This window comes from Papio anubis, chromosome 5, assembly GCF_008728515.1.
Source record: "Papio anubis isolate 15944 chromosome 5, Panubis1.0, whole genome shotgun sequence".
NCBI lineage: Eukaryota > Metazoa > Chordata > Mammalia > Primates > Cercopithecidae > Papio > Papio anubis.
The window spans coordinates 143047414-143063746 of NC_044980.1; the positions used below are offsets into that span (position 1 = coordinate 143047414).

The 16333-nt window shown below is 52.4% G+C and overlaps 1 protein-coding gene across 1 annotated transcript; it reads right to left on the bottom strand.

Annotated features, from left to right (window-relative positions):
- Window positions 1-6084: 6084 nt before the first annotated feature.
- Window positions 6085-12673, bottom strand: ARSI (arylsulfatase family member I). Its single transcript, XM_003900362.2, has 2 exons — window positions 11803-12673; window positions 6085-8352 (listed from the first exon to the last, which is right to left on the bottom strand). Exons 1-2 carry the CDS (start codon window positions 12111-12113, stop codon window positions 6954-6956), a joined length of 1710 nt encoding a protein of 569 aa, XP_003900411.1. The 5' UTR covers window positions 12114-12673; the 3' UTR covers window positions 6085-6953.
- Window positions 12674-16333: the final 3660 nt, after the last annotated feature.

Consider the following 16333-nt stretch of genomic DNA (forward strand, 5'->3'; position numbering starts at 1 on the left):
GGAAACGATGGCTAATTCACAGGGATGGCTCTCCCTCTGTGGATCACTGTAGTCTCTGCAACAGTCTCTCTGTTGCCCTCTGTATTTTTTTTTTTTTTTTTTTTTTTTTTTTTTTGCTTCTGCCTCTGCTCTTTCAGCTCTTTTACCACCTTGTCCATCACACTAGCGCTCTAGTTTGGTGGAGAAGTGCAGAGGACACCCCAGGATTCTGGAAGGAACAGCCCTGACTGCCTGCTCATCCCCACCTCTCACAGCTGTGACAGTTGCTCCCCTCCAGAGCCCTCCTCTGCAACCTCTCCTCAACCCCATGCCCCCAAGGGGACCATGGTAATCTGGTCTCCTGGGGCTCATGTCCCAGTTTCTGCTTGTGCTTCCAGTCAAGGTAAAAAAAAAAAAAAAAAAAAAGGCAAGAGGGGACTGTGTGGAGGTGAGCATGGCATGGCTTACCCGGGATAGGCCACTGGCCAGAGACCTGCCATGAAATCTTCATTCCAAAATTTTGTGGGCACCTTCCCTGCCAACTTCAACTCTTCAGGGCATCAGTCATACCTACAGTCACAAGATCTTACTCCAAGGTCTTGGAGTTAGGAAGAAAAGGGACTGGAGTTTAAGACTAAGGATGTAAGTTTGAGCTCTGATTCTTGGACATTTATTTTTATTTTATTTTATTTTATTTATTTATTTATTTATTTATTTATTTTGGAGACAGAGTTTTGCTCTGTCACCCAGGCTGGAGTGCAGTGGCACAATCTCGGCTCACTGAAACCTCCATTTCCTGGGTTCAAGCAATTCTCCTGCCTCAGCCTCCCGAGTAGCTGGGACAACAGGTGCACACCATCACGCCTGGCTAATTTTTTGTATTTTAGTACAGATGGGGTTTCACCATGTTGCCCAGGCTGGTCTCAAACTCCTGAGCTCGGGCAATCCACCCGCCTCAGCCTCTCAGAGTGCTAGGATTACAGGTGTGAGGCACCGTGCCCGGACTTTGGACATTTATTAGCTGAGTGATCATGGGCAAGTCACTCACCCTCTCTGAGCCTCCAGCTCCTTTTCTACACAACAGGGGAACGAAGATGCCCTGCAGAGGAAGGCTGTGGAGATGGAGTGGGCTAAGGGCTGTGAAGGCCTTTGGGAACCATTTAAACAGGAGGCCTCTTTCTAGGCTCCAGAGGAGGAAAATGAAGGTTTAAAGCAGGCCCATGACCATCCCATCACTCTATCTTGGACTTGGAATCTCAGACCCTACATACCCCTTCCCCTATCCACTCAGGAGAAAGGGTCCTTGGCCCATTTCGCAGCTTGATGGGCAGAGGTTTCATGCCAGCACCTGCCCCCAGTGAGCATGGGTTGGCTAAAAGGATCCAGGCATCCAGACCCTCAGGGATTCTAGCCCACCCCTTCTGAACCTCCACATCACCTTGCTAGTCCTCTCACTTGTAGGACATGTTATCTGCTTATTGGTATTCTCCAATCCCACGAAGACCCTGACTCACTACCCTACTTCCAGGGGTCCCCTGGAGACATCCGGATAACCCCCCCAATTCTGCCCCTCTTCCTGGGAGTGGGGTTTAGGGGAGAACGAAGGGTGAGCTCTCCCATTCAGCCACCATTCCCAGCAGAGGAAAGGGAGGGCGGCAGAGGGACGAGGGGAAGCGAGCAAGGGAGGAGGGGGGTAATGGCTTAGCCACTAATTGCACCATTACCACCTTCGGAAAAAGGGAAAACCACTCAGTTTTGTTTCTGCGCACAATATGCTTCCCGCTTCAGCCGCCAACGTTGCAATTCAGAGGCAGAGAAGAGAGGCCTGGGCCCGGGGGCCGCACAGCCGGTGGGCAGCAGGCAGGGCACAGAACACGGTGACCAAGCTACAGGACTATGTGGGGAGGTGGGGGAGGGCTGCACTGCCACCCTCCTGCCCCAGACCCTCTAGCCTGTCCCCCAGGAGGGGATGGCTTCCACACAAGAAAGTGCTGCAAGAGCCCTTAGTGACCACTGAGGCCACCTGCCATTGCACAGGGACAGGAGAGGCAGTGTTGCTTAGTAGTTAGGGTGACTCCACGACGTACAGGCTATGTAATTTAGGATGAATATCCTAACTTCTCTGTGCCTCTGTGTCTTCATCTGCATAATTGGGTCAATAATATTCCCTACCTCCAGGCTGTTCTGTACATTAAATGAGACAAGCACAGCGGCTGACGCTATAAATGCTCAATAAATGGGAAATTACTATCGAGAAACTCAAAAGTCCTCTCCCCTCACACACCTCTCCCTGAATCACAGAAGCACACACCATCATCTTGAGTCCCGGCACTAAACTCCCTTAGTCTGCACTAGAGTTTAGCTCGTGGTTTGGAAATCACCTTGTCTAAGCCTAGTTTGCAGCAATTTCTGTAGAACAAAGAACTAGAGCTGGAAGGAGAGGAACCACAAGGCTCTCCAGCTCATCGGGTGCCAAAGGAATGATGATACTGTTTTAAAAGTTCACAGTAAAACAAAAAGCATCTATGCTGTGAGACTATGAGGCTGTATTAATGGAAATCTGATGTTCTGAACTGGGGCAGTCCTGTGTGGCTGGGTGCTGGCCTGACCCGTTTCCTCTCCCCATTCCCACTGATGAAATGGAGCAGGCTTAGAAGTGAGCAGAGCACGTGGGGAAGGCCCTGGCATCGGGTCCCTCAGAGGAAGGTGTGAAGGAATGGAGGCAGGAAGATGGCCACCTCTCTCCCTGTCTGTGATGTGGACCATGGGGGCAGCCTCTGCGGCTGCTGGGAGCAGGGCCAGCACAGCCCTGCTCCTGTCATCTTTGTCTTTCTTCCCTATTCCCATCGCTCCTTTCAACTCTTCCTTCTTCTCTCCTCTTGCCTTCCCCTCTCCCTCATTTTTCCTCTTCCCTCCTTTGCATCCTTCCTTCTCAGTTCTCCGTCTTTCTCATCCTTTTTACTTCCTTTCTGGTTTCCATCTCCCTCTCTTTCTGTCACTCTTCTCTCCCTCCCCTGCTGTCCTGCACTGTGCATGAGGTCCTGGGGGATAGGCAAGTCAAGGGCTGCAGGATCCCGATAGTGGAGAGATGGCTGGAGAGGTGGAAGAGAGAGGAAGAGGAGGGAGAAGAGGAAGAAGCTCCCTCTGAAAGTCTTACACATGAGCACACACATACCCCTCTGAGCCTTCTGGAGCCTAACTCAGCAGTGTGGGCACTGCCTCGGACAGGCACCCCCCACCTTCCTGAGGGTAATAGCCACTCTGCTGAGAAGGCATGACTGCTAATTCACCACCTCCCCTGAGCCCGCCGGGCTAGCAGCTGTGCCCGGTGGTGGCGGGCACTGAGGAGCAAGCCGTGCCTCTGCGGTGCTGAGAGAATGAGCCGATGATTGCATCAGGGGGATTGTTCCTGCCAAACTCCCCACTCCCCAGGGCCAAGGCAGACACGAGAGGCAGCACGTGTGCCCCCATCTGCAACACGCATGTGGCATTCGAGAGCAGGCCTGCATGCTATGGGCTGGTGGCCAGGGGTCGGAGCCCTGGAGGTTGCTGAACGCAGCCTTGACATGCCAGAATAGGGATTGGCATGTGAACACAGGCAGTGCCCCACGGAGACAGAAGGGATGAAAAGTGACCAGGGCTGGGTTCCTGCATGGGTGATTGCAGCCCCAGTGGCATTGTGACAGCCAACTCAAATCCCACCTTCCACAGCCCTCACACGTGCTCACACACATATACCCAAGTGCCTCAAGGTCCTGCAGGGCCTGGGCAGGTACCATAGAAAGCGTGCCATCCAAAGGATCCCCACGGGGCCTGTCCCACTAAGGGCAGTGAGCGTGGGGGCCAGAATTGGTGGAAAGTGGACCAAGAGAGAAATGGTTCTGCTGAGGGTCTGGGTGGAGGGGGACTGGGTTTATTCATTGCAGTAAGTAAGGCTGGGCCTACATGAAGAAGTGGGGACGTCAGGGATCAGGGAGCAGCACTGTCAATGAGTTCTCCCACACAGGAGGCACTCCTTGCAGGGGAGAGTGAAGCAGAGAGCCATGGGACAGAGGACAATGGCTACTGGGCCAAGGGCCGCACAGCACTCCCTGCAGTTAGAAGACCTGAGTTCGAGTCCTGGAAGAGCTTGCAGGAGGTCTCCCCAGTGGAACCTCTACTTCCTCCTGAGAAAGATGGAGTCCAGAGCACTGGCCCTCCATCCAGGTGTGGGCTATCTCTTGGCCCTTGGGAAATGGGTTACCAGAGCCCAGGACTCCACTGGCAGGGCCCAGCTTGGACAGGCTGCCCCCTGGCTCTGGCCCCTGTAGCTGGCAGATCAGCTGCCATCTGGTGCAGCCAAGGGAGAAACAGGGAGTCTCACCAGGCATCTCTGGGCTCGACTTCCCCAGATCTGTGGCCCGAGGGGCTGGAGCTGCCTCTGATCTGCCCTCCCTTCCCTCCACACCAGCACAGATGCTCAAATGGTACAAGCACCTGCCTGGCAGTGCCAGTTGGCAGCCTGTCACAGAGTCTAGACCCAGGTGCCCCAGCTAGAGGAAACTTGGGCCACAGGAGATGGGAGGGGGCTGGCGGGAGCCATGCTGATTGCTGGAAAGAGCAGAAATCACCACAGGCTGAGCCTGTCATTGGGCTTGAGTGCTCTGGGGCACCAAAGACCCTCCACTAATCTCAGGCCTAGGCCAGCCGTGAGCTTCTCTAGACCAAGTTGCAGGCTCAAGCTTGCGTGGGGCCACCGGGCTGTTTGCTGGATGCTGGGTTGGGTAGGACTCAGCTAGGCAAGCTCTGGGCTGGATTTGAGACTGGACCGAGACCTGAGGCCAAGTCTCCTTCTCAGGGCACCAGGAACAGGTGCCAGCCCCAACCCCAGCTGGTCTTTCTTGGTTTAGGTTGGTCACAGAGAGTAAGCCTCAGTGATTAGGGGACAGCAGAAAGGGCCATTCATGGTTCTGCACTTGTGGTGCCAAAGGGCAGGGGCACCGGGAGAGAAGTGGGGGCTGGAGCTGGAGGGTAGGCCCCAGGCAGGGCTGACTCAGCAGGCACGGGAGAGGCCTCCATACAACTCGTGCAAGCCTGGAGCGGCAGGGAAGCCTTGGCTCCATGCCACCCTGGAAAGGCCCCGCCCACACAGCTGGGACAAGCACCCAGCAGAGCTAGAGTACCCTGAGGAGTGGGCGAACTATGGACAGCTCATCTCCTAGGGTGTGTCAGGCCTGGGCCACCGCCCTAACAGGTGACTTACTTCTTCAGAGCCTCCCTCCCAGGCAGACTGAAATGCTGGAGGTCACTGGAATCCAGAGGCCTCTGCCTGTCCTGGCTCCTGCCCCACCACACAGCTGGGCATCAACATCATAGAGGTAGGGAAAGATTCTAGTTGGGGGAGGTGATAAGGGGTAAAAAGAACAGGACCAGGAGGAAGGGGCCTAGAGCATGAATGGTCACCTCCACCCAGCAGCCTCAGGCCAGACCCTCACTCCTGGACTCAGCCACCTCTGCAGTGGGGATGGAGCTCTGTAACTAATACCTGAACCCCCACACGTACCGCACCCACCCCACCCCACCCATCCTGCTCATCCACAAGCTGATGAGTCCTAACAGGCCTCCTTTGCCAGTGACAAAAATAACTATTTTCAAAATTCACAGCAGGGCTTTCGCCTACACACACTGCGCCGACTGGAACCTGAAGGGAGATATGCAGAACGCAGTGTACGGATGGAGGCGCACTAAGCGGCAGGCGGACTCGGCAACCCCCGTGGCCCACTCCCCACCACTCAGCCTGCCCCCTACCCCAACACACACACACACACACACACACACAGAGAGAGAGACAAACGCAGACACACACACGCTCACTAGCCCAGAATGGCCAAATGGGAAGTGCTCTTAGATCATCACTGAACATAGTGTGATGTTGAGGCCCAGAGAGGGTCAGGGATGTGCCTGAGGTCACAGAGTGGGTCTGCAGCAGGACTCCCATCCCCCCACCTCCTAGCCAGGCTGTCCACCTCCTCTCCTGTTCACTTGGCCAACAGTGAGCTCATACCTGCCCCCAGGACACACAAGCACACACCCACACCTGCTCATAGTCGGACAGCACTGCATCCCTCACTTCCAAGTTATGACACTTTAATCAAGTTCACAAGCTCCTCTACAATCTGGCTTTGGCCAGTCTTCCAGAGCCTCATGAGGGAGGCAGAGCCAGGGCTAGCATCCCCACTTGCAGGTGGGGAAATCAAGGCCTAGAGGGGAAGAACTGTGCCCAAGGTCACGGGAGAACCCAGGTGTCCCGGTACTGGTTTGGGGGCTCTTCACAGCTGTTTCCACCACCCTTGGTGCTGCAGCCATTAATGGCCCAGCCAATTTCTCTGGGTACTGGAGGGGCCAGAAGAGGAACTTTGCACTACGGTGCCTGACACCAGTCTGACCCGAGGACTGGCCTAGGCCATGTGAAGAGCCACGAAGGTCAACCCCCGACCCCTGCGCCTCCACCCACAGTGCTCAGGAGGTCCCTGCAGAGAGCAGTCAGACTGCCATGCTTTAGCTGGGGGTTGACTCCAGGCGGCCCTCACCCAGACACCACCATAGAGATCCTGTGTTAAGGAGGAAGCCCTTTAAGGGTTGTCAAGTGGCAAGGCCGAGGAACTCCACCGTGGCCCCAGGCTCCAGGGCCACATCAAAGAGTCACAAAGTCATTAGAGCTCATTTTACAGAGGAGGAAACTGAGGCCAAAAGCTTGTGTTGGTCACCTGAGGTCACAGAGCAAGTCGGTGAGGAGGCAGGACTGAGACACGGGCATCCCAGTCTGGTTTATTCCCACCCACCCCCAACCAGGTTCCCCACCCTGTTCAACCAAGGGACTCTACACCCTCCAACTCCCTGTAGATGGAGACGTGACAGGCTTATCCCTGAGAAAGAGCAGGGCCAAGCCGGAGTGGAGAAGAACATCTAGAGGACAGTTTTCTCCCTCCCCACCATCAGATCCGTTGGGACATCAGCCTAGTGTTGAGTTTACGGAAAAAGGATCGAAGCTTGCAAATCTTGCATTTTTTCTTGCGACGACCCCGGAAGAAGCTTCGAGCCCTCCCTTCCTCTTCCTCCTCTTCCTCATCACTGGCCCAAGGCCCCCACGCACCCCCATTAAAGTCAGGATGAGCCCGGGGGTTCTCAGCCGGGTAGCGCACCGGGATGGCTGTGCGGTTATATTCGGCCAGGCGAGCCAGCAGGGTGCGGACCACATCAGGCCGCTGGCCAGCCAGGTCCTCCCGTTCATAAGGGTCAGCACTGATGTTGAAGAGCCATACAGCCTGACGGACACTGGCCATTCGTTCCAGGTTCCACCAGCTACCCGGGAAAGTGGCCAGTGTCTGTGGCGGGATCCAATCGCCATAGCCAGGGTCTCCTGTCAGCAGCTTCCACTCACCCACGCGGATGGCAGCCTGCACAGCAGTGTTCCAGATGCCAAAGCCGCCCTCCAGGGAGCCATGCTGGGCATGGTTGTAGAGTGGGTCAATGTTGTGCAGGATCTCCGTGCGTGGTGAGGCCCGGCCCTCGCTGATGGCCGGCCATACATCGTAGCCATCTAGCCCATCAGCTGCTGAGGTGGTGCCACCTGCCAGACCCACCAGGGTCGGGTACCAGTCAGTGATGTGCATCAGTGCCCGGCTTGTCCGTTGCTTTCGCTTGAGCAGGGGACTATGGACAAAGCCTAGGCCCCGCACGCCACCTTCCCAATAAGTGCCCTTGCGTCCTCGGAGCGGCCAGTTGCTGCCCCCCGAGAAAGTCTGACCACCATTGTCACTGGAGAAGATGATGACACTGTTGTTGTAGAAACCATAGCGCTTCAGGGCCCAGGTGATGTTGCGCACAGCCTCATCCATGCAGGTCACCATGGCCGCATACTTCCGCCGGGCCACATTACCCATGGTGCGGTAGCGGTACAGGTACTCACGAGGGGACTGCAGGGGTGTGTGTACTGCCTGGAAGGCCACATAGAGGAAGAGGGGCCGCTGAGGGCTGTGGCTGGCCAGGATATGGCTGGCACGCTGGGCGTAAAGCATAGTGGAGTACTGGCCGCTGAGCCCCCAGGCCACATTCTCACCCTCGTGCAGGTCGAAGCCGCACACACCTGGGCCATCACAGTTGTCATAGGTGTAATAGTCCACATTGCCCGTGAGCGAGCCCAGGAAGGTGTCAAAGCCCCGACGGGTGGGCAGACACTCCTTCCGGTAGAAGCCCAGGTGCCACTTGCCCACCATATGGGTGGAATAACCTGCCTCCTGCAGCTTCTGGGGCAGTGTCACCTGGTCCAAGGGCAGGCAGTTGGGCTGCCGTGGGCGGATGATGGAATGCTGGAGTCCTGTGTGGATCTGGTACCTGGTGGGGAGGAGGGGAAGGCACAGAAGGCACAGGTAAGCTACAGACCATTGCTCTGGCCATCCAGTCCCCAATACCACTGTGAGGTGGGCTGTGGTCCCAGCACTACTAGCAAAAATAATAGCAGCAACCACCAGGTATTATCAAATGTGCTAAGCACCTCAAATGCATTATCTCATCGAATCCTCAAAATCACTGGGAGTAGATCATATTGTCATTTTACAGATGAGGAGATTGAAGCTCAGAATGGCTAAGCCACTCAACTAAGATCACACAGCTAGGAAGTTGGAGAGTTAAAAGTTGAACCCAGGGTCATAATGACAATAATAATAGCTAATATCGAGCACTCGCTGTGAGCTTGGCATTACACTTAGCCTCTTATGTGAACTATCTTACTAAATCCTCACCACAAATTCGGAGGTACATATTATTGTTCCCATTTTCCAAATAAGGGAACTGAGGCTTGGTAAATTAAATTACTTGCCGGGTGACTCACATGGCTAGTAGTCGGAGTGGGATTTGTAACCCAGGCAGTCTGGCTGCAGGCTTCAGAGTCCCTAAGCTCTAAGCTATTAACTTGCTCTGGGGCCTAGAGCAAGCCCTGCTCTCCCAGGCAAACTCTTACTCACTCTTCAAAGCTCAGCCCAAATGTTATCCATGCTATAAAGTCTTTCGTAACTCTCCCAAAGAATTAGTCACTTTTGCTTCTGGGTCCCCCTAGCATTTAGCACACACCATCCTTTTCTTACTTGGCCGTGGGATTATACTCGTTTGCACATGCTCTTGTGCCCAGGCACATGTGATGGGGCTGTCCTTTATTCAACCTTCTATTCCTAGCATCCAAGTGATGTTCAAAGAGCACTCAATTATTTATGAAATGAATGAATGAAAGACACTGAAAGGGTTTTAGAGCCAGAAGGGACCCAATTCATTCTCTAGTTTACTCACCTCATCTTAAAAAGAACCTAAGGTCTTTTTAAGGGAAGGGGAAGGGCCTTACCCAAGGTCACCCAGTGGTCAGGAACAGAGCCAGGACTTGAACCAAGTCCTGGTTCCAAGCAGAGTCTAAGCAGTGACTCTTTTTCAGCAAACTGGGCTGCCGTATCTCTTCACACATGGGGGCCTCAGTTTGCTCCTGTAGAGGAGTTGGTTGAAATGGGAAATCTCCAAGACTCGTCTAGATTCCCAGTTTTTTAAGACCAGTTCCAATGTGCCTGCCTGTGAGCTCATATGACCCCTTGATCCAGGCTATCATCCTGAGGCAGGAGTAAATAGGTGAATCCTGAATTCCTCATTTATCCATTCATATCCCATCTTCCCCCTTCTGTGGTCAAGACTCCCATGTGATCTGCTTATGGTGTCTTGCCTTTACTCAAGTCTTGAAAGTCCCAGAGTAAATAAGAAGCCTGAAACTTCACAAGTATGTTAGAATCCCACACCTTTTTCTCACCCCGAGGCATCCAAATTAAGACAAGCCCTGAACTCTTGACATCTTTAATCAGAGCACAGAAGTGAGTTTCTCTGTTTTGGTTTCCTTATCTTAAAACTGTTATGTTGTTACCTATAATTAGCTACTACTGCCATTTTTAACACTAGGCACCACATACATACATTATCTCACTTAATTCTCATTTTAAAAACCTATAGGGAAGTCTATTACCAGCCCCATTCTACAGATGATAAAACCAAGTCCCCCAAAAGAGCAGCAATGACCCAAGTTCAGACAGCCGGCAAGCAGTGGAGCCAAACTTTGAACCCGGGTCTACTCAACTCATGCTCAAAATCTTTTGGTAATAACGGCCTCTCCAGGCCTCAATCAAGCTAATAAATTATAGGACTTGATATGAGAAGTACCCTAGGGCCTTGAGTCCCAACTGGGCCTGTCTTCATAGAGGTGGGGTGCCGTGGAATGCTGGTTTGTAAAGTGGATGGGCCAGCCAAGAGTCACCAAAGCCCATCTGCAAGTGAGTCACATGAGAAACTTAGCCTCTCTCCAGCGTCACAAAACACAACTGGATGTGTTAACAAACACTAATGAGTGCTGTGAGCATCAATGAGATGGAGCCAGCTGCAGGGGGTGGAGGGCAGGCACTGACCAGCCACGTTCAGTTACCTTCGCAGATCAGGGGACTGAAGCACTGCCCTGCTGCTGTCTGCTCATTTCACTACTTAAACCAAAAGTCACCTCTTAGGACAGAAACACTAAGTTGTGTATAAGTCTTGGGAATGCAGATTCCTCCTCCCTCTTCTGCAGGTCAGCATTCGTCTTCACCACTACACCACCATCCTGCACCACCACTCCAACCCATACACATCCCATGCCCCTCCTTCTTTCTTCTGTTCTCCTTCCGGCTCCTGGATCTAAATGCTGGGTGCCAGATCGAAGGAAGAAAGGGCACCATTTGATTCCCAGCTCCAGGACCCCTGCCAAACATCTGGCCTCTCAATTCTATCTCCCACAGACCCTGAAGTAGGCCAAGGGGAACCAAGCTGGGCCCTCCCTGAGTCCTTGTCTCAATTTCTCCCATCCAAGAAATAGTGAGACTAAGAAACAGGGAGACTAAGGCTTCTGGTTCCTGAGATCACACTAGTGGCTCTTGGGTGGAACTTGGGAGAAAGCATGCCTTGGACCCCATCCAAGGAGAATTAACTTCAGCCCTGCCAAAGGATTTTCCCCTAAGTGGCCAGAGTTTGCCTTCCATACCCCCACCTCCTGTTTCCCTGCTCTTTTAATCCTGTAATCCTGATGCCTCGCCTGTGGACATTTCCTTATGGAGGAAGCAGCATGTCTGCTTGGGGCTCCCAGCCAACTTAGGAGGATTTTGCAGATGAAAAAACAGAAGCTCAGAGAAATGAAGTAACCACTCTAAGGCTACACAGGTCGTGGTATCCTATGTGTCTTTCTCTTCCACCTATCAATTCCTTGGTCTTCTCCCAATGTATTCATCAAACAGTATGGGGACCTGAATCCCTCAGGACACATAGAGGCTACCACACACTGACAGCCAAGCAGGTTACACACAAATCATTCCACTGCTGCCACTCTTTTTCAAGGTGAAAACTGTTCTTTGCTCCATTTTATGGACAAGAAAACTGAGGCTTAGAGAAATTAAATGACTTGCTCAGGGTCTCAGTGTCCATAAATAGAAGCAGCAATAAATGTCAGAGGCTGCCATGTTCCTCACAAAGGGATGACCAGATGTCTCCACGTTGTGTGGAATGTGAGTGTCCTGGAACATCAAAGCAAGAAGACCTCAAAGATGATGAAGCCCATTCAGTGTAAGGCAAGGGTAATTGAGGTCCAGAGAGGGTAAGGGACTTACTAATGATTACACAGCCAATAGGAGATTTCCCAGACCCCAGCACGGGGTGGTACTGGCAGGAGAAATCTACAAACTGGGTTGATTTGGGGCTTAGATGCTCAGCCCCGGGGCCTTGCGCCACGCCTACCTGCCAGTGAGGAGCTGGCTCCGCGAAGGCGTGCAGATGGGCTGGATGTAATAATTCTCCAACTTGACCCCCTTGGCCGCCAGCCTGTCCAGCGTGGGGGTCTCGATATCTGAACCATGGTAGCCCACGTCGTGGTAGCCTTGGTCGTCCGTGAGAATGAAAATGATGTGGGGAGGCTGGGGCGGAGCGGCCGAGCGCTGCTCACCGGCCTCCCCGGGCCAGTCGGCCACGAGGCTCGGCTTGGCCCAGTCCCAGGACAGGTAGCCGAAGCTGAGCAGGCTGACCAGGGAGAAGCCAGTGAGGGCGTGCATCGCCAAGCCGGCCCGTGCGTCCCGGCGCGCAGGGCTCCTGGGACCTCACCACCTCGCGCGCCCAGGGCGCACCACCGGCCAGCCGGCTCGGATGCTGCGAGGGCGGTCAGCGCCCCCGAGGATGGCCCAGTGTCTGGTCCGGGACAGGCTGCCGGACGGCTGGGCCGGATCTGCTCTGCCGCAGCGGGGCGCTCTGGGGAGGTCAGGCCCGCGCCGAGCTGGCCCTGCTCCCTCTTTGCTCCCTCTTTGCTCCCTCTTCCCCAGCTCAGCCCGGCCAGCCTGAGACGCGGCGTGGCGGCTTCCAGAAAGTGCTCTCTACCATCCTCTGACTCCCCTCTTCCTTCTTGCCCTGGATTTCTCCCGCCTCCTAATTTCTCTCGCCTCTGCTTTCCCGGCCTCTCGCCCCACCCGGAGTCCTTACAACAACCCAGCTCCCTGCAGGGAGGTGGGCAGGACCCCAGCGGGGAAGGGGAGGGAGTTGGGCGGGTCGAGGGGACACCGCGGGAGAGAATTCGAAAAAGTTGTAACATCTGCCGGGCCGAGCCCCAGGTGGAGGGGCGGGACGCCGAGCAGCGGCTCCACCTCCCGGGCGGGAAGCCCAGGCCCTCCCGGCCTGCTGGCTCCAGCGCCCGCCCCTGACCGGGATGGGGAAAGGAGGGAGTGGGGCTGCTTGGAATTCGATGGAACAGCTCCGGAATGGCCGGGTCAGACATTCCTCGATCATGGAGTCTTAGCCTCTCTGAGTGCCAGCCCTGGAAGGAAAGCCCATCATTTTCTAGTCCAACCGGGGCATTCTACAGATGGAGAAACTGAGGCCTGGAGATGAGCCGCAACGCGTCTAAGTCACAGAGCAAGTCAGTAGCTATTTCTCTAAGGCTCACCGTGGCTGTTGGAAGCAGCTCCCTTCGGTGAGCCGGTAGAGAAAGGGATGGAGAATGGCAAGCACTTTGGCAAGCACCCAGGGCTGGAAGTCAGGAAGCTTGGTTGTAGCCTTACCAGCTCCACTCTCCTCAACCCCTCCCTCCTCCCCGTTCTGCAATTCCCAACTAGAATCTTAGAATGCCAGCGCTGGAATCCAGAGGGCAGGGGCTGTTTTATCCATCTTGTATCCACAGGGTGTAGCACACAGTATAAGCTCAATCAGTATATGTTGCATGAATGAATGGTTGAATTGGCCCCAGTGTCACCTAGGCCAACGCCTACCCAAAGAAACCTCCACACCAAAGATGGCAAGCTTGGGGGGACTCTGGAACCCAAGGAGCATCGTAAATGAGTAGAGCAGGAGATAGCTGTCTTGCCCTAAGGAGATACAGGGGCTGCAGCAAGTTAAAAACCACAGCCTGACTTCCAGCTGACCATAGTCAGGTAAGAATATGGACCAGTGTTTCCAGCTCTTCTGATTTTTCAAGAAGAATACCCTCTTTATCTATTAGGAGAATATTCCAATTGTGAAATGTTAGTGACTAATTGAAAGCAAAATTTAAGCACTTTGTAGGCCAAATTAAACCTCTCCCAGAAATATATCAGACCATCGGTGCTGGTTTGCAAGCTCTGCTCTGCATCATTGTTTTGCAAAATTTTACTAGGCTACATTTTTAAATGGAAAAACTGGGCTAAACAAAACCAGTTAGGCTTCTTTACTGCTAGGACTTCAAATGTTTAACATGCACACTGCTGATCTGCAGGAGGGGCTGGTTAAGCTGTATTTCCCAGTGTTATGTTACCATGGACCCCCTTTCCCGCTCCCCCACCCCCCAACCAACTTCTTGAAGGGCCAGTGTTTGGGGACTTTGGGAAGCAAAGACTGCCCAGGTGCATCTTCTCTCCTAGCATCTTCCCCCTGCCAAGATTCTGTCATGATCCCTTCGCTCTTACTTAAAACCACTGTGTGTGGGGAAAGAAACCAGACCTCCAAAATAGCAGCCCGTGTGAATCTGCATTTCGAAATGAGGGCTGCGTGGGGCCAGCCGCTCCCATTTGCTCAAAGCCCCATATTTAGGGTGACCAGATTTATCAGAAGGGAAAACTGAGCTTGTTGTTCTGGCAGAAGACATGTTGAGGACAGACAGGAAAAATACAGCCTCCTGAGGGGAAGGCTGCTAAAACAGTGCTTCCACAGGCTTCCACGAGGCTGTCCTAGGGGGTCGAAGTGGGACAAATCACCAGAGGTCAGGTGGACTAGGGTTTTGCATTCTTTCCATTACCCCAGGGCAAGAGGAACCGGGCAGGGCTGCCTTCCTTCTACTCCAAGCACAAAGAGAAGCAACAAGGGGATGGGGTGGGGATTCCACCTGGACCAAAAAAGGCCCAGAGAGGCAAGATCACAGGCAGGAGATCTCTATGGGGCTATCATTGAAACAAGGAGTACTTCAGAATTCAAGACAGTGGGCTCTGATATCAGACTATTTGAGTTCAAATCCTGCCACTAATTTGGGGTCTGGCCTTGCACAAGTTATTTGACCTCCCTTAGCCTCAATTTCTTCATCTGTAAAATGGGATAATAGTATATGTAAGATCTAGTACAATGCTCAGTAAAGTGCCCAGCACATAGTAAGCACTCGGTGAATGTGAATGGTTATGATGATTGTTCTCTGTGCTTTTGAGAGGAAGGACTAAGTCCTGTGGGTGAAAGTTACAGGAAGACAGATTTCATACCAACTTAAGGGATTACTTTTGCAGGAAATCTGACCACCTGCTTAGTAAAAGGATGGCAGTGATTGGTGAATCACCATGTGGAGGGGAGTGGGTGGACCTCGGGCCCAACTCTTGTTCCCTAATACTCACTTTTTTCTTAAGAGTCTCCATAATTACCAAAACCCACAGAGGCCTCAGAGAGCACTATCCTCCCTCTAACATTCTAGGGAAATAAACACTGACCCTCAGCAATTCCAATGATGCCATTACACAGCTAGATCAGGCTGAAACACTTAAACCAGATATTTCCAAAGGCTCAAGGATGACAAGGAGGGAATAAACACAAAGTATAATGTGAATCGTGGTCATATAGCTCTCAAGATTGGCTCACTTATCTTTCCTTTGTGTTTTCTACAAGACAAGGTGCTTCCCTGCCTTCTTCCCTGAGACAATGACCATTAGCCCTACCCCAACCCACACAGACTCTGAAAACTCCAAGATGTCTCAAGTTCAGGCCCAAGAATTAAGACTTAACAAGCTAAGTTCCCTCTCCAGCAAGCTAAACTAGCCTTTTCAGTCTCTGTCTCAGAACTCAGCTGTTTCCAAGACAATTGACAGCAGGAACGTCCACCCAACACAGGAAAGATCTGTCCCCCGATTCTCACAGATGTGCTCTCGTCCCTTAACCCCCAAAGGACATCCACATTAAAACATTACAGAAAGCCTAATATCTGCATACAAAATGCAGATCAGATGTGGCAGGGATGTAGTTTTGTTACTTCCTGTCACAGATTTCCATTGATGAAATCAGACTTCAGAAAGGACTGAGCTTCCCATTACTGGATCCATGCAAGAAGGGGGTTAAGTGCCTGTCTGTCCAGGAGATAATAGAAGAGATTCCTGAACTAAAAAAGGCGGAGCAAAACGAAAGAACTTTGAAAGCTCTTTCCCATTTGAAAATGTTATGATTTTAATTATTTGTTCCCAGATAACTTTTTAGGGAGCGGAGATATAAAAGTGAAAGACTGGGTTAGTTGGTTTTGTCGCTTTGTCTCTCATTGCTATTCGTGTGTGTGTGTGTGTGTGTGTGTGTGTGTGTGTTCATGTTAGTGGGTAGGTATATGTGTATGTTTGGCCATCTTTGAACTAAAATTATCTGAGTACCAATATTATTTCCTTCTGATTTATTGCCCTTGGCAAAGACCTTACGCATAAATTATGCATGCTGTCGTCCTCTCTCTAGGGGGCAATTTGTCTAGGCTGGATCAAATCAAAGACCAAAAGAAAACATAGAAGGCCTCTGAACACTCAAAATATCACAGAGTTCAATCACTTAACTCAGAGGAGAGCTCCTCAGGCCTTCCTCACTCTAAGTCTACTGATTCTTACTTCATTCACAATCTTACAAGGCCAATCATCTCCTTTCGCAGTCTGAGAACATTAGAAGCAGCTCAGATGGAATGTATAAGAAGGTGAGACACTTGCCTATTTTACAGCAAAATATGCTTATATGTATCACAGTGAAAAAATTAAGGAGAAACAAAAGAATAAACAAAAACGTCAAACTGATGAATTCCAAAAGCCTG